General features: G+C 48.1%; 1 protein-coding gene across 1 annotated transcript in view; it reads right to left on the bottom strand.

The window, feature by feature from the left end:
* The window catches only part of PIEZO2 (piezo type mechanosensitive ion channel component 2), a 345,308-nt gene that overhangs the window by 59,152 nt on the left and 267,919 nt on the right, over positions 1-18,237 (bottom strand). Inside the window, exons 20-28 of the mRNA XM_067014577.1 lie at positions 11,258-11,434; positions 10,844-10,969; positions 9,250-9,450; positions 8,465-8,669; positions 8,269-8,370; positions 7,047-7,212; positions 5,180-5,423; positions 2,918-3,014; positions 1,686-1,845 (exon numbers count right to left, since the gene is read on the bottom strand). Of these exons, the coding sequence (XP_066870678.1) occupies positions 1,686-1,845; positions 2,918-3,014; positions 5,180-5,423; positions 7,047-7,212; positions 8,269-8,370; positions 8,465-8,669; positions 9,250-9,450; positions 10,844-10,969; positions 11,258-11,434 (1,478 nt within the window). The remainder of the gene's footprint in view (positions 1-1,685; positions 1,846-2,917; positions 3,015-5,179; positions 5,424-7,046; positions 7,213-8,268; positions 8,371-8,464; positions 8,670-9,249; positions 9,451-10,843; positions 10,970-11,257; positions 11,435-18,237) is intronic.

Here is an 18,237-nt window from a genome sequence, read left to right on the forward strand (position 1 = left end):
TTGCATTGTGAGTTCAGTGCTTATTAAGACATGGCTGTTTTTTGACAAGCATGAGCTGTACTCTGACCAAAGCCACCAGCTTCTATAACAGGAAGAATATGCTTTGTGAATAACTGCGACAACTTTGAAAAAAAGATGCTGGCTTACTATTATGTCCTGAGTGTCTAAGGACCGAATTTTAGGGGAAGGTGAGAAAGATGCATTTGCTAGCAAAAGGACTGGCTGCTACATACAAGTAAATAAGGTTACTATCGGATGAGACATTATGTTCTGCTCTGAAAATGGTGTCCTGGGTATTAGGAAAACAACTGTGATGGTAAATTACTGTCCCTAAATGAAGTCAGCATCCATCTACATGGTGAGGGCTGAGGGTGCAGCAAGGCTCCTCGGATTAAATGTAGGTGCCCGAAGGGTAAGCTGGGATGAAGTGAGAGAGTGGCATGGACATATATACACTACCAAATGTAAAATAGCTAGCTAGTGGGAAGCAGCCTCATAGCACAGGGAGATCAGCTCGGTCCTTTGTAACCACCTAGAGGGGTGTGATGGGGTGGGGGTGAGAGGGAGATGCAAGAGGGAGGAGATATGGGGATATATGTATATGTACAGCTGACTCACTTTGTTATACAGGATAAACTAAGACACCATTGTGAAGCAATTATACTCCAATAAAGATGTTAAAAAAACAAAATGTAGGTGCCTGACTGGGTCCTCGTCTATTTGGCTCCAAGTTAGTTAACAAAAGGCTGGGAATTCTCAGCCTTTAAATGGACCTTTGAAATACACATTTTGCTTCTCCTGGCAGGAGAAGAAAGAGGCTCTGGGAACACTGGTGGTATAGAGAGAGCATCAGAATGGTCAATACTGGCAATTGATATGATATAAGCTAGCATTTATAATGTCGTTTAGCACCATGGGTCCCATGGGATCGAGGCCGGGCCAGGGTCTCAGAAATAGGTTCACTCTTGGGGATCATGCAGCTGCCCTTTGACCCCCATCTCAATGGCATCCTCTTTAGTACCTAGTTCTCTTCCCAGTCTTTTCCCTAAACCTATACGATTGGGGGCAGAAAATGGAAAAAGGGGGAATCTAAGGAGAAAGTAATAATCAAACAGTGCCACTGGCCCAGAGAAGAATAAAATCAGGTTGCTGGGGAGAAAGAGCCTGAAAGGAAGGGGATAAGGGAAGACAAATAGGAAGGGTTTAGGGTGAGGCTGGAGTAACATGCTCCTCTGTCTACAGTTTGAAAAATAACAGAAGATTATGCTTTTCTCTGTCTTCAGGAGTTTCTTCTTAAAAAGGAGGCGGTGGTGGGTGGGGGTGGGGTGGGGGGAGACGGACTAGACTCTGGACCGACGTAGCCTATGTTCCTGTTCTGACCGAGGCCAGAGGACCTACTCCAGTGGTGAGGTCTGGACTGAGGGGCTCAGACAACCAGTCCATCTTTAACCTTCAAGGGTGGCCCAGTCCTTATAAGGTGTGACTCCCACCATAGACTTGCTTGTTACTCTTCTGTTTTAGATCTTAAAGGCCTTGGGCTAAAGCCTTCTTGGATCAGCTTTCCTGGAAGGAACCTTTTAATTTCTCGTGGGTTCTACAAGCAAGCTCAGACAGGAATCAGAGTGCAATATCACTTCCCGACAGGTTTCTTAAGAGAAACCCCTTGATTCCTTGGCCTGACCCACCTCGAAGCCAGGATCTGTGAAGCTTTTATATCCGCCACGACGTGCAGGAAATAGTAACTCATGAAAACTCTTCTCTGCAGCAGGAGGAAGGCAAAGCATATGCTGTCCCAAATAATCCCCGCTTCCCCGCTGGGTAGTTTACACGAGGAATCATCATCAGCTGGGGCAAAAAAAAAAAAAAAGAAGAAAAAAATTAAAATTTACACACATTTTCATTGTTATTTTATAAACTCTTGTGGCACGATCAGACTTGGGAAATCACACAGGTGTAAGAGCAAACTTCCGATGCACTGAGTCCCTCTGAGTGGATTTATTCACAGCCAAGGGCACACACTTCAAATCCAGTATCAGCACTGATTCACAAGGCTGACCACAAAGTGAGCTCTTGATAATGTAAGGCAGAGGATGGAAAGGGACCCCTCTCACCCAGTAAAGGCCATGGAGAAATAACATCTGCATGTCCCAATGCCGGAGGAAATCTCCAGTACAAAAAAGACACATGTTCTGGGAATGGGCTCCCCCAGGGGTAGCCAGGGGAGCAGGCACGGTCTATTGGAAGAAGGGATGTCAACAGCACATCTGATCCTAAGTCAGAACAAACTCCAGTGCCTCTTCATCCTCTGCAAAGTGTAGCAAGGATTGGAAGGCAGAGTTGGGGGAGGGATGTCATGTTCAAGGCCCCACCCTGGGCGCCAAGGAGGATGGAAGTGCTGTCCAGGGTTCTGATGCAAGAGGCAGAGGGGCGGAAATGGAACTCCTGCCTCCGTACAGGTGGGAATCTAACTCCAGACACCCTGTTGCTGCTCCCAACTGTTTTCCCAAGGTGGAGGTTCTCTGAGCTTCAGAGGAGGGGGCGAGGTTCTGGAGGCAGAGCTACTTTGATGACCGAGATTCCAACTGCAGCAGCCACAGGTGTGTGTGTGGGCATCTGTGACCCTTCCCATCGTAACTCAAGGAAGTTCAAGGAGTTGCTAAAGGCCACACCTGCCCCCTAGACCTGCTTGGGGAAGGGGACAGGGACGTTTGTAGAAGAGGATGAGAGAGATGCGGTGGGGGTGTGTGTCCTGAGCACAGATCCCCAGCGTGGCACAAGCCCACAGCTCTGTGCAGACGCCGACTCACGTCCCTTCGCCTCTTCCCTTCAGGGGCTTCACCCCAGTTTTTAAATTAGAACAATACAACTGCCCTTCTTTCTTTGTCCTTTGGTTCCCAAATTTGCTTTTCATACTTACGCATTTTGTAGCCCTTGACTGTGCAGGCCAGGCTGAAAGCTTGGATCAACCAGCAACTATTTTGAACCAATTTTTCAATATAGCCGCATGCTCCTATCTGAAAAACGAAGGGGAAAGGCATATCCTGAAGCTCCGCACCCAGAGAAAAGGTTGATGTCTTGCAATCCCAACACGTGCAAGAATTCCCAAAGTCCCAGTGTGGTGGTGGACGGGGCCCCAAACCCAGTCCCCACCGGGTAGGGCGTTTGATGCTTCACTTCCTGAGGGAGTTAAACTCAAGGAGCAAGGGGAGAACTCTGAGCGTGATGCTTTCTGAACTTGGAAGCTCCTCTCTTTTCAAAGAGGAAATCTTAGACCATCGTGGGAACAAGCCCGACTCTGTGATGGCAAACGGGTGAGCACGGATCCAGGACTGGGATTTTGGCAGTTATTTTCTCACGAGTCAGACATAGTAAACCTACGCTATTTGCCAGGAGATGATCACAAACATAAGCTGTGCTTTGAGCCAATTCTTTTTCAGCCAGTTCTCTGAGTAAAGGAGAATTCTTTGTTGACTGTCACGTTGTTGACTCATAACAGTGATTTCTTGTCACAGTTAAGTTCACATGCCAAGGGGGGAAAATAGCCTCCTCCTCAGGGAACATCCTCCCCGCTCTGTCTCCCTGGACACCCCTGAATTCAAGTTTCTGATGGGTTCACATGGCAACGCCTCCAGAAAGCCTCTTCCCAACTTATCGAGGCCAGAAATCAGGCATTCTGTTTTGTATTGTTTTCCTAAAATATTATGATGATGGGCATTAACAGAGTGTACTGTAATTATTTATAAGAAAGTCTATCTTCTCTTTTAGAATGTGAGTTCCTTAGGGGTAAAATCTGAGTACTATTCACCTCTAGTTCTTCAAGATATAAAACAGTGCCTAACAAAGATCAGGTCTGCAACACGGGTTTAGAGAACAAATGAATGAAAGAGTGGATTCTGCAGCCACACACTTTCCAGGAACAGTCATAGGGATCAGCCTCCAGCCGCAGATCTCTGCCCATCAGACAGGCTTTAGGATGAAAGGGTGAGCTCCTGTCCTAGCTCATCCCCTTTCCAACGGCTCTCAACACCACCCCACAGGCAAACACACACTGCTGGGGTTGAACTGATGAATAAAAATCACTTTTACTATCAGCTAGAAACTTAGCATTCTAATGGACAGGACACAAAATAAATTCTTCACATACATACTCCTGGCTTCATAGACTTGGCTTCCCCAGACCTCTAAACACAGCAGTGCACATGCCAAAATTAAAAAGTCAAATGCTTTCCAGTAGAATTGCCTGGTGACCTCATCTGTAAGTACCAGGAAGGGGAGAAGCAGGAAATCGTACATCACTGTCCTTCCAATGCACTGTCAGTTACAGCCGGTGAGTAGCAGGCCCTGGGATTCACTTTAAGCTGGAGCTAGAGGTGGATTAACTCCTTCAGCCCATGAAAGGTCGTTGTTTAATTTCCTGACACAATAAATAGTTTAAAAGGTGTCCTTGTGGCCTAAAAGAATCCATGTGATTCTGGCATGACTTGTGGGCAGTTTATCTACCAGGGCAGTGGCCACGATGTGCCCTGGAACATGGATATTTAATAGAGAAGCAGCCAAGTTCTGTGGACGGGAGATGTGTGTCTCAACCCTCCACTGTCTTAGCTGTTTTCTAGCCCAGACACTGATGCTCAGATCAGCCATAAAGCTTCCCCTGGATCCACACTCATCTCAGGGCTTCATAAAACATCTGTGCCTTCAGGGGTCCATCCCTTCTCATCCCCACCCCAAGCGGTGTCATGGAGAACCGCGCCCATTCTATTTACACCTCCACGGCTCTTTCTAGGTAAAAGAGTTGCTCTTAGCCAATATGATACAATTTTTGAAGACATCCCGTGACTGACTCAACTCATAAAAGGGCCACACTGTAGTTCATCCTAGGAATGATCACCGATCGTTCCTCAGAAGAGATGGATTTTAATTGATAAAATACATTTTCGAGTTCATTCCTATGAATACATATCCTCTTGTCCTTGAGAGGGTGGAAATGAGCAAAAAGGATTCTGCTTAATATGGTAAAACAACGAGTAATAAATGGTCATTTGAATTCTGAGTTTGCAAGCATCTTACTTGGGGCTTTTAAGAGGGCAGTGTGGCGGGCCACGGGCTTTTAATAACCACTGAATGGATCGTTTACTCTGACGCTGAAACCACAAATGTGTTATACAGTGGAGCCACTTACCGACAGTATGTTTTTCATCGTGATCACAAAGATGTTGTATGCGATCAGCCAGTCCCAATATCGCAGGATGCTCTTGATGGGCTTCAGCAGCAAATCGCCCCCAAAGAGCAGGAAGTAGAAGCAGGCCACCAGGTAACCCATGCAGAAGATGCTGATCCTGGTTGTTCCGGTAATGAAGATGATTGTGAGCACGAACCAGAAGAGGTAGCTGAAGATGATCACTTTGGACATGTCCAGGTACGATCTGCAAAACAGAACCGAAAGACGACACAAACAACAACACAAATCAAGTCGGGAGGGTCTAGCTGAGGAAGGAACAAAAATTCACACTCTCCTCCTGACTCTGTCTGGAGGCTCTGTCCAGGCCAACCTGGGAGCTCTGTGTTCATCTCTCACTGATCACTGCCTGGTCCACGGGAAACCCTCACCCAGTTAGTGATGGACAGAGTGGTCCCCTGTGAAAACACCACATGCATATTTATTTTCATCGAATTTGGGCCAAACTTCCCACAAGTGGCAACATTTTCTGCCTACTACGTGAGTACTCCAAACCCTCTCTGTCTTTCTATAGGAGGCCGAGGAAATTCTAAGATACAGATGCCTCTTGGAGCAAGAGAACGGTTAAAAATGGATTCCTGTCCATGAACTGGAAATTAATGGATTCAAACAAATACAAAGATTTTGCTAGAGGTGGAAATCTCTCCTCCAGATGAGAAGTAGTTCTGCCCAAGCAGACCCAGAGCTTCCAGGCTCTGTCCAACAGTTTCTCTGCACCTCCCTCAGCTGACACGTGGGAGCCATTCTTCCACTATAACTCCCCGAAGGAGGCAGGTACTCGGGCCGCCATCCTCCTGCAATGAAAGTAGTTGCCACAGCTTCCCTGGCCTGGGCCATCGGCCCATCTGTATTCACTTAATTACAGCCTCTCCGTTGTGGAGGTTTGGCTTTGGTTGTTTCTCTTCCCAGATTTGGAAAGAAGCACAGAAGAACCAATTGTGGGTCAGGTATTTGATAAAAGAGTTGTTATTTTGTGGGAGTTAACAAGTCATCTCTGATAAATACATGCCACACTGTCCAGCATCGCTAGGGAATAAGTTGTGCCTTAGAGGAACACTGTCACATAAGCCAACTTTTGAACTTTACTCTTCTTAGACTAAAACATTCAACACTTTTAAATGTTCCTATGATTTTTTCCTAAAATATATTACACTCATCCTTGATTTAACACACAGGAGAATGAATAAGATGTTGATGTTTCTCAGCGTCCCAGGATCACACTGGTAATGTTAGTGACTCAGTCCAGGGGTGAGATCTGAACGCCCACAGGGCCTCCTGATGTGTGTGGCTTGAAGTCGGTAGAACTGGGCTGCTGGCGTGTTTGGGTGAGTGTGTGTGTGTGTGTGCACGTGCAACACGTGCGTGTTAGCGCAACGTATGTTTTCCACACATTTCCCTCCCCTGCCTGCAGCTGTTAATTCCTCCTGCAGAAGGCCCGGCCTCCGCTCCTCAGCCCTGACTTGCTTCAGTTTCAGAAATCATAAAACTACTAAGCTTGTGAGAAGGACACGGAAACACCAGCCAACACGCTCTGCGGAGAAGCCTCCGGGGCTTCCGGGCAGCAAGGGAGGCCCGGGGCTGTCCTGGGGTTCAGGGGCAGCTGCTTTGAGGGCTGCTGAGGGCTGTCCACGGAGGACGGAGGAAAAGTAGGAGGCTCAGCTTCCAGACCACTGGGCCATCCTGTCCCATGATTCTTGCCTTTGGGGGTGCAATCAGCGGGTCAGCTCCCCGGGAAAGACAGGGGTAGCTGGAGGCAAGGATTCCGGGAATGCACCTTCCCAGGGGCTGTGCGCACGGGCGGCCGCGTTACCTGCAGTGGATGAAGTCGGGGACGGGGTTGTGCTGGCTGAACGAGGCCGCGTCCAGGTTCATGCAGATCTCCACATTGTCACCTGCCATGATCCGCACGGCGGCCTTGTTTTCATCCTCGAAAATCTGCCGTTGTAGGGAGGCGCACAGAAGCAGCATGAAGTCATCTGGCAAGACAGACGTGGAAACTGAAACCCCCTGCTACCCCTCTGAATCTAGGGATGCGAGGAGGGGTCCCCATGGGGTACCAGCGGCTCCTCATCTGCTACCTGAGTTACGCCCTGAGAGTTCACTTCCTTCTGGATTCCAACCTCCCCCGCCCACCACTGGGATGCAGGAGGGACCACAGACGCTCCAGGGCTCCCGGGGGAGAATTCCTGGACACTGTCTGCTCGTCGGTGAGTGAAAGCAACAGGCGATGACTAGTCTTCATGAATCTCTTACACGACAATGTTTGCCTGCATTGATCTCCCCCTGAAGCTTTGAGGGGCCACTGAGCACTTTCTGTCATCTTTATCTCTACAAGCCGTAGATGCAGGCGTTCTGGCTTTCTCTGTCCTCTCCGTCCCCCTCTGCACTGGTAGCCAGACTTACCAGAACATACAGGGCGTGCAGGCTGGTGAGAGCAGGTGAAGACGGTGGCCGACGGGGGTGGGTAGAGAGGACAGAGCTGCCCTCACGGTCGGCTGCCCAGAACAGTTCCCCCTCCCAGAGGCGTTGTCTTTAATCTACACCCGCATGTGGGTGGGCGGCACCAAATCTCCACCTCCTACGGTGGGTGCCCAGACCTTAACCTTTGGATGGTCACCCGCCCTTGGAAGGGCTCGGGCTGCAGCCCCACTCAGGAGCATCTGTGGTCCGGCTGCGTCCTTCTGGCTACCCCAGCCCACCTATAGGTGTATGTCTGCGGTGGCAGCAAGCAGCAAGCAATTTGCCCAGGACAAGGCCTCTCCCTGCAGTCCACCTTCTAGAAGGTGGGTGTGTACAGGTGTGTGGAGGCGGAGAGCAGGGTTGTGCATCGGGAAGTGAGATCATGAAAGTGAACATGGTCTTTCCGATGCTATGTATTAACTCTGCAGATGTAACAGGGCCAGCAGAGCCACTAGCAGCCTGGGATGCTGACTCATGGAGACCAGCCTGTGACTGTACGTGGGGTAGGGGGGCGCACAAACGCACCACCGGGAGAAGGAGGAGCAAGTGGGAATCCCAACGGCCCCACTTACACACGAGGAACACGGGGTTGGGCCGCACGATGAAGTCCGGGAAATACAGCCACTTGACGATGTTGTCGTTGAAGCTGGCGCCCTTGAACCTCCAGGGGTAATCTGCAGGGTGGAGGCGGGAGGAGCTGGGTCAGGGAGCCCCTCCGTGCCCTTGTCCCCACTGTCCCTGAGCAGGCTCCCGGCGGGGGGCATTCACCTCGGCACGGGGCGGGAGGGATGCCGATGCAGATGAAGTACTGGAAGGTGATTATGCAGGCCAGGAAGCAACAGTACTTGGGCCAGATCTCCGCGATGGCTTTCCTTCGGCGCCGGTACAAGACGGCAATCAGCCAGCAGGCGTGAATCATGGCGTAGAAATCCATCCGCTGACCGATCACGTTAACTGACATGAGGAAACAGGTCTGTGTAAGGATGAAAAGAAGCAGAGAGTCGGCTTCACGGGGAAGGGGAGTGGTGTCAAAGGCTCACCCCGAGCGGGCGGTGGAGACCTGCATTCCTGGGGCCGGGTCCCTGCAGGTGTTCACCTGCACTGCCTCTTTGGGGTGTTTGCATGATGAAGACAGAAAAACTGACCGGGTCACTGTCAATAAGAACCACTTCAAACGGTGGAGGGAATTACCGCTATGATCTCTCCATGAAACATCACTGTTCCAAGTATATTCTACTGAGGGCAGGCCTAACACACCATTCAGGTCAAAACAGTGCATTTTGGCTAAGGTTACACAGCCAGAAGGCACAAAACAGACATCCCCACATCTGTAAGACCAGAGATCCCGAGAGGCCATGTCCACTGCCACAGAGCAGGGGACTGGCACCGGGTCCTGGAGACTTTCAACCAGGCCAGGCTAACCCTTCAGTTAGGCTCTTCCCGGATCCTGAGGAGACAGAGACGTGCCACAAAGCCCCAGTGGCCACCTGGCCAAAAGCAGCCACTGGAATTTTCACAGGAAAGAAAGAAAACAGGTCAGCAAGGAAACTCACCTCCAGACCAAACTTGTAGAAGAAGTAATTGATGAAATACTTGGCACAACTGACAAGTCCATCATCCAGGTGGAGTCTTGTAATGTCGTGAAAGATGGTTTTAGACACGGGGGCCGTGAGGTTGTTCCGACCGCGATAATACTCCTGATGGCGGTAGATGGTGACCTCAAAGGCCAGAATGGCCAGCATCAGGAGGTTGTTCTGGAAAGCAAGGAAACTGCATGTGATGCCATGTGGTCATTTAAACAATCCCCACGAGATACCATCTCATTCCATTCTGGGCGTCTAAAAGAACAGTGCATGATCAAATCCCACCTCTATAAAATACAGTCTTGAATTCAATGCTCATTTTCCCTGTTTTATGGGGACAAGCGTGGAGTTATCTCCAATATTGAAATCAGGCTAATTTCCATGATAACAAGATCTGGAACCTCTACACCAAAGACAGGCGATGGTCATGTCCGTTCCTGAAAAAGTACACACTGAACCTGGAAGCCTTGTCCAGTTACCTTGGGAGGGTCGTCCAACCTTCTTTGCAACTAAAAGTGAGAAACCCTTGTACAGTGTCCGACAAGGACCCCAGGAAACAGACTGAACTGCCGAGTGGGACTCGCATTAGAGGGGGGATTTTTGAACACCTCTGAAAGCTGGCTAGAGAGAGCAGTAGGTGGAAAAATACGCTGATTATACCACAAAATAATAATAGTGATGATAACAACAATAATAACATAGTTAACATTTGTGTGCCAGACACTATTCTAATCCCCCTTTTCAAAAATATACGTTTGTTTTATCTTTACAACAGCTCTTAATGGTAGACATCATTCATACATTGCAAACGATATCTGCCATATGAGCAAAAAACTAGAAAGCTACACGGAGAAAAATGAGATGCTTAGTGCACTTTCAAATTCTGGGAGTTGAGTACAAAGGTTTTAAGTGCATTGTCAGCATAATCCATCATAGTAAAATGCTCAGATTATCCATCAGAATAAAATGTGAATAATCTGAACTATATCGCTTGCCTTATGTTTGTTACAACTACTTGCAATCAAAATTCCCTTTTCAGAGATATGCTCTTTTTATTTGGCTACCTCTAAACATAATATATGCCCTTGGTTAAATTTGTAGAATTTAGATAGCAAACATTTCTTGTAACGTGACACCTACTTCTCAGAAACGATCACTGCTAATCATTTGGTATAATTTACTCAGTATTTTTTCTTTGTGTCTAAAAGACTTCATCCTATGTACGGTGTTTTGAAGTTTGCTTTTTTTTTTTCAACGGTACAGTATATTTTGGACATCTTTCAGTGTCTGATAGTGTCAATCTACCTCTGTCTTTGAGTGGTTTTATAATGTTCCGGTGAATATACTTGTCATATGTTATTCAATGGATCTCAAACTACTCGATCAATTTCTTTTCAGCATAATGCAATACTGATTTTAATGTTCGGTTATCTGTTTCGAAGGTGACTGCAAACACCATGTAAGAGGACGAGGCCCCTATCAAAGCTGAAGTTAGCGTCTCCTGGGAAAGGGCTCCAGTCATTAACTTGGCAGACGCACAAACTTAGGGTGACGAAGGCTTTACCCTCAGGTAGACAAGCAAAGGAGAGGACTTCCTCAGGCCGACCCACTCCGCTGGGTCAATGGGGGCGCTGTAGAGCAGAGACTTGTTCAGCTGCTGCAGGGGTATATTCGTTTGGTTTTCATTTGGCTGAAAAGAAGAGAAAGGGGAGTAAGAAATGGCCCCATGGATTAGGAGAGTTCAGAGTAGTCTCCCTCAGCTATGGTTGTGGGGAGAGAAGACCCCTTCGTGGGGGAAATCTCAGCATCAGAAGAGACGGGGTGCCAGAATGCCTCCAACCTGCTGAACTGCTGAAGGCCAGACAGGATGTGCTGGGGATGTGTGTCCCCCAGTATCTGCTTCCCTTCTCTGAAGGCCAGGCAAAGAGATGCCCCCCCGCCGCCCCCCTGCCCCACCAACCCCATGTCTGAGGCTCACCAAGGAACAGTTGACAGAAAAGTTCTCAGGCTTAATGGTCTGCAGCTGGTACAACATTTTGCAGACAATGATCACACATGTCCAGACAGTACAGACGCTTGAAGCCAGTCGGCGGAGCTTGGCATACGGCAGAGCAAAAGCCCAAGAAATCAAAAATACATAGTTGAACAGAGACACCTGAAAACAGAAAATCAGAAATGGGGACAAAAATACGTAACATGGCACAACATCTACAAAACCTGGCAACCTGATTGATCCTGTTCCGCTGAGTTCAGCAAAGGCTGATTGAGTTCCTTGCATGGGCAAGGCATGGCCCTGAGTGTTAAGACACATGTCTTGTAGGCAGACAGGTGTATAACCAGGTGATGTCAAATAATGTAGCAGTGAGAAACTACACGGGTGAATAGGCTCCTGTGAGAACACCCACAGGGGGTCTTTGGCCCAATCTGGAGCTTCAGGAACATCTCCTGGCAGAGATGACTCCTGAGCTGTGCATTGAAGGATGCAGGAAGTCAGCCAGGCTAGGAAAGGTGAGAAGTGCATTCCAGGTAAAGGACATACAAGCAAAGGCAGCAAAGCATGAAGCAGCATGATAGGAGCAGGTGACCCCAAACAGCTGGAGATTTTGGACTCAACAGCAGTGAACAGCAGCAGAAAGGGAGGCTGGACATGCATCTGGGAGCCACATTTTGATGGACCCTTTACAACCATGTACATGAACCCCTCCTGCTGAAAGCAGAGAGTGCTGAAGGGCTTTCCACTGGGAAACCCTAGGAAAATATTGCATTTTATTTAGATAGTGTAGCTGAGGAATGCAGGTGCATCAGTGGGGTTGGGCCAGAGGTCAGGGGACCAGCTCACAACCACTGCAGTTGTCCAGGAGAACAATGACAAGGGCCCAAACTGGGGTAGTGGGGCAGAGAGGGGGAGGAGTCGAGGGTCTGAGGCGGGAAGAAGAATTAGCAGGATTTGAAGACTGATTAGCTTAGAGTGGTTTGGGGGGCGAGGGAGGAAGTGTGGGAGATGCCTCCCAGCTTCAGGCTTCGGAGCCAGAGCCCTGAGAGGATGGCAGTCCCCAACCGAGACAGGATCTGGGGTGGGGGCAGGTGTAAAGCAGGAAGGCAATGACTTCAACTTGCTTTGAGACCATGAGCGTGTTTTTCCATCAGGTAAGATGCCCACTCATTTCTAACCTTTCTTCGGAGCTTGCAGTTCATTGAACAGTACAGAAGCACTGCCATCTTATTCAGTCATGGAAAATCCTCACTTATTCTGACTGTCATTAAAATAATATCCGACTATTGTTAAACTGATATCATAGAAATATTTAGTATGATCGGGTAGAAATAACCACAAGCATGCAATTGATAAAACTGAACAGGTGCCAAGTGCCAAGCACTCAGAGAGGTATGGTTACCTATTGGGCTTACAAAGCTATAAAACAAGAAGTGTGGAGACACCAAGACAGTATTAATTCTGCAGTTTGTTACCTACGACTCTTCTACTTAACTACTTGTCACTGTCCAAAGCATGGAACCTCTCTTGAGAGTTAAGTGCTGAAATAGCACAGCAGTAGGAGCTGCTTACAGAATTGAGGATGAAAGAAATATTGTTCAAGGAAGTGCCCTGTAAACTACAGTCACAAACATAACAAATAACAAAAGTTACATTTTAGCAAGATATTCTGACTGGCCCGCCGACTCGGCCGAATCCTCCTCCTCCGTCATCAGCAAGTGTCCTGCTAACTGGGGTGCTAAAAAGCAAATCCTATTAAAGCTCCCGTAAAATTAAGTCTCTTTGTTATTTCTTCTATTATGTATTTAAGGCATTGAGTACAAAAACAGTACGATGAATTGACATAGGACTTTTAATCTTTTGAGTGATAGAAAAAGATAATAAAAGATGATATCTTTTATTAGGTTAATTAATGAATTAGGTTCACGGTCATACATCCCATGCGGTTCGCTGCCCTCAAGAAACACCCAGGTAGTGCAGGTGAGAACTGCAACACACAGCCATGACACCGTGACGGCGGGGGCGCGCTGAGCCGAGTTGTGGGTGTTGATCACACTGTTGAACATCTAATTCGGGGTTAGAGAAGATGGCGCAGAGGGCGTTAGATCTAAACTGAGGCCGGGGGTACAAACAGGAGCTGGCCAGGCAGAGGAATTGCAGGTGTCAGGCCACACAGGCGAGAGGAGTGTGGGGTGACCATCCTCGGAGCCACAGGTGGTCCATCTTGAGAGCAGTGGGCTCTGAGTTCATTCAGAGGACTCGGCAGCCCACCCGGCGGGTTCAAGTGTCTAGGACAGGAAATGGTGAAGTGGTACAGGGCCAGATCACGTGACTGTGAGGAGGAGAGAGAGCTTTGAAAGTTTTCGAGAAGAGGATGAACACGATCCTAGTTACAGGCTGGAAAGGAGACCCTGGTCACACAATGGAATACGTATCGGAAGGAGAAAGGATTAGAGCAATTTTGGGAACTGGTGAGAGGATAGTTGCCTTTCATTTCCACGGGCTCCCCATCCTGGGGCACAGAGGGCCAGCTCTAATCTCAAAGGGGGCTGAGGGAGAGGTGGCGGGCTCAGCTGTAGAGATATTTCGTGGAAGGGGCTTTGGGACACTCAAGAATGAGGTCCCGTCCAGTTGTCCCTTGAAGATATGGGTCTGGAGTTCAAAGAGAGGACGGGTTTGAAGGTACAGATGTCCGCTCATTGTATGGAGATGACACATGGAGCACAGGAGCTCCTGACACAGCTGCCGAAAGTCTGGAGTCAGTAGAGGGGGCTGCGGACGGAGCCTGCAGGCCCCTGAGAGAAGCTGGTGGGGAGAGGGGAAGGGGACCACGAGTGAGACAGAGGAAAGGCCAGGAAACTGTTTGGATTTGGAAAACAATGGTGGGGAGAGCTTCAAGGATAAGGAAATGGTCACCAGGATCCAATGACCTGGAGAATCAAGTTAAATAGGACTGAAAAGCTCTGTCACGTGGGTGTTTTTGTTTCTTATCATTTTACAAACAGGAAAACGGGGACTCAGAGAAGTGTGGTGCTTCATTCAATGCAATCAAGGTCTCCTCATGTCCCCGATGACAAGAATCTGATGGAACATACATTTAAAAAAAAATGACAGATATCTAGGCCCCCACCAATATCCAACGAGTCAGAATTTCTAGGGAAATAGCCGGTCATCCATGTACACAACAAGCAGTCAGACAATTCTTATTATGCTCGCCCCATCCCCAGTCCCCCTCCCTTAGAGCCCCCACTGCTTCAATGTCACCTCCATGGGGCCACCTCGGCATGACATCCCCCTCCTGAGCACCCAGCGGCTCCTCCCCCATCAGCAGTGACGGTGACTTTGGTTTTATTTACCAGCCACTACCGTCAGACTGCAAGCTGAGGGAGGAAATGTGTCTGCCATGCTTTTGTGTCAGCATCTAGCACCATATAACCATTCAATTTATTGTAATTTACTGTAAGTACATCATAAAGGCCAAATGCATGCTTAGTGAGAGTGAAAATAATAATAATAATGAAGCATCAACCGATATCTGGGGAAAATCTCAAACTTGCAAAGTTATTGTATTTACTTCCTTCAGTCAGTAAACATTTATGGAGCTTCTACACTGGCCAGGCCCTGTGGGACATGCTAAAGATACTTGAAGAAATGAGGACTGGCCCCTCCTCCAAGAATAACTTGATCTCACGGAGCTCACTAGGAACCTTTTGAAATTAGCACAGCTGCGTATAAAACAAGGAGAAGACAATGGTATATGTATTTTAAAAATCTAGGTCTTTCCAAAATGGTGTCACTCTGATGCAGAGGGTTTCTGTAACGAATTCTTTCCCGTGGTCTCTTCCTCCTCAGACGTCCATGAAAATAACCTCGGGAAAGTTTAATATTTATGGGGGAAATGGCCCTGAAAGCTTGTGAAAAACAGCACCCTTGCTGGTGGCCTTGGATAAAGATGGTTTGAATGCAAAGCACATGTGTGGCCACATCTCTTGAAGATTTAACTGGGGATGTGGACTTTGTTCTCATCTTGCCATTTACTGATGGGCTGGTTTTGAGAAAGGATTTTTTTGTATGAATCAAAATTAATAAGCTACGGACAGCAAATATACGCAACAAATGTCATTGTTGATGGACTGCTCCTCTGGGGATGAGTGGAGCCTTCAAAGCAGAAGAGGCCCCTATGGGCGGGGCTGAGCACCTCAGAACGCACAGGCCCCGAGAGGCCGTTCTCAGGTGAGCGGTGCCCCCGGATGTTGCAAAATTCAGCCACATCCACGCTGGGCTGGCACATGGCTCCTCATGAGAACTACGTGCAAGAGGCAGCGTTTATCTCTCCTCCCGCCTGTAGTCAGCGTAGAGAGATGTTAAATCCAAGTGTCGTGAGGCACCAAGTTGGAGCAGGTCAGTGCGACATTGCAAAATGAGGTTTTGGCCAAACGTGTACAAATTTCCAAACAATCGATGGGAAACCAGGTAGAGATCCGCCAGTGGGTCCAGGAGGACACAAATGGGCCAAGATGGTGAAGAGGAGGGAGCATGAAGGCGATTCTCTGTAGGGCGGTGCTTCTGTCTGTCCCTCGACCCTGAGATGATGAGGGTAAGGAGGAGATGCCAATTCTCTACCGAAGTCCTGAGGGAGGCGCTCCAAGCAGGACCCCTCAGCAGTCGCAGTGTGTGCACCTTGGAGTTGGTGACAGGGTTGGGGCACTGATGTCCAATGTCACCCGGAAAATCCAGCAGCAAGGAGAGAGAGGATGCTTTGGTGACAGTGCAGGGTCATTGCTTCACTGGGACCCATGTCCAGAGGCAGAGAGGGGACCTCGTGCCTACTGCCCCAGGGTGGTGGTGGACATGCATGTGGGGCTGTTCGAGCACAGCTCAGGGGGGCGCCCACAAGGCTGTGGGTCCAGGAGGAGTGGGTGCTGGAAACCACGGGCTGGGTGATGGCCCCGGAGCTGCAGCTGCAGCCATCGCAGAGGAGCCTCCGGGAGGAAAAGGGTAGATCTGATCATCCTCAGCCCAGTGTGAGGCCATCCTAGGACAGTACAAGTCAGATCAGAATATCCCGCATCCCTGCCACCCCTGCCCAAGTCCATAACACCAGTCAGTTCATTGGAGCAGGGAGGCGGTGAGGGAGGTGAGCGTGAGAAAAGAAAGAAGCAGCTGGAAGAGGACATGTTTCCACAGGGTGAGAGACCAGAGTTTGCTTTCTTCTCCGTGGCTAGACAACTCTGATCAACGAACTGAGATCTTGCTTGCTATTCAAGGTAACTACAGGGCTTTCCATGACCTGAGGATGATCAGAATGTGTCTTGCATCCGGGGCACGGAGAAAAGTTCAGTTGTTCTTATAATTATGCCTCGTGTTCTGATGGCTCAATGCTCCCATGACATTAATAAGACTCAGCTGTGAACACGGTGATGGTGCCCAGGGACCAGGTCAGTGCAGAGAGGGGAGGCCTCAGAGTCACTGACCCCCAGGACCATGTGGTGACTCACCCTTCAGGTGGGGTGACCTCCCCAGACACACTTGGGGGTCAAACCATCCTACAGCACCAGGATTCCAGCAGTGTCAGCAGTGGGAGGAGAAGAATGTCTCCGATTCATGAGTCTCTTAACGTGTTTTAAAGTTATAGGTGATCAGGAATGAAAATTTTGGAAGTCTGTGCAATATGTGAATTGGAGGGGAGGAACTGGTCGCATGCCACCAAAGGCTGTTTTTCTAACGGTGCGACAGGGTGAAGAGACCGTAATCCTTTATTTACTTGACAGCCTATTAATAATGCATTCTCAAGACTCATTAGGATGATTTAAAATTATATGTATATATGTCTGCTTTTCGTTTAGGATTTATGAGACAGTGGTGTCATTTAACCCTCTCTTTCTTTCTCCTTCTGGACTCGCCAGGATGGATTCAGAGAGTGGGTCTTCCATGCCCTACTCACGCTAATTTCTCTTTCATTGAATGCCCACTCCCATCATTCAACTGTCTTACACCCCCGCACCAAGTCTGCCACACATCGGAAATCATCTGCACACCAGACTCGGTTAATTCAGAAATGGACTTTGTTCATTTTTAGCCACAGGCTTCCTCTGATCCTTTTTCATTGTTCTTTAATATTCCGACCCTCAAATTCTGTCTGAATTGGTCAATTCACCTGTAAAGTTAAAATGCTTTAACTTTTTAATTCTCAATTAATATACACATTAGGCTAAATTTTAGTTGTAATCAATGTATAGACTTGGTTACTTAACGATGGAGCATGTGTCATTTTCTGCCACAAATCTCACGGGGACAGTGGTTTCTGTTTTGTTCCCACCTGGCCCTGATTACCCACCATCCACTTCAGATGGTTTGTATGAAAAGGGAGAAAGTCCCGGTTTAGACTGGAGAGCTCACATTAAGGTTTACCCCTTAGTTACCTACTCGTGAAACATCTGGGGTTCATAGTACTGTAGTTGTAATATTATATTATTACTTAACTTTTTAAAAATTATAGGCAGTCTTTCCTGACCTAATTTTTAGAGGGCAAAGACTCTGAGTTGTCACTAACTCAAAAAGAGTCCAGGGAAATTAGAAATACATGAAAATTATCTGTTGAGAAAAATTGAAAGAAAGCTAACTTCTCACAGTAAACACCAAATCATGGTTGGCTGAATGACGACCCTTCTCTTTCAGGTAAGAAAACAGAAGTGCCATTACAATGTTGAAAGACTTTGTGCTTCAGCTCAGAAACTCCAATCATGGACAGGGTGAGCTCTCAGAAAGATTCTATCAAATTTTGGAACCTGCATTTCCTTGGTAGCATGCACCGGAATGTAATTGTTTTCCCCAAAGAGAATTTATGGAGGTAGATTCCCACACGCATAGTGCAGAAAAGCATGCTGTCTCACACCCTTCACTAAAGACTAGATGAAAGTCAGGAACCTCTGTGACAGGACCACATGGATGAGGGACTAAGCCGG

Source organism: Kogia breviceps, chromosome 15, assembly GCF_026419965.1.
Source record: "Kogia breviceps isolate mKogBre1 chromosome 15, mKogBre1 haplotype 1, whole genome shotgun sequence".
Classification (NCBI taxonomy): Eukaryota; Metazoa; Chordata; class Mammalia; order Artiodactyla; family Physeteridae; genus Kogia; species Kogia breviceps.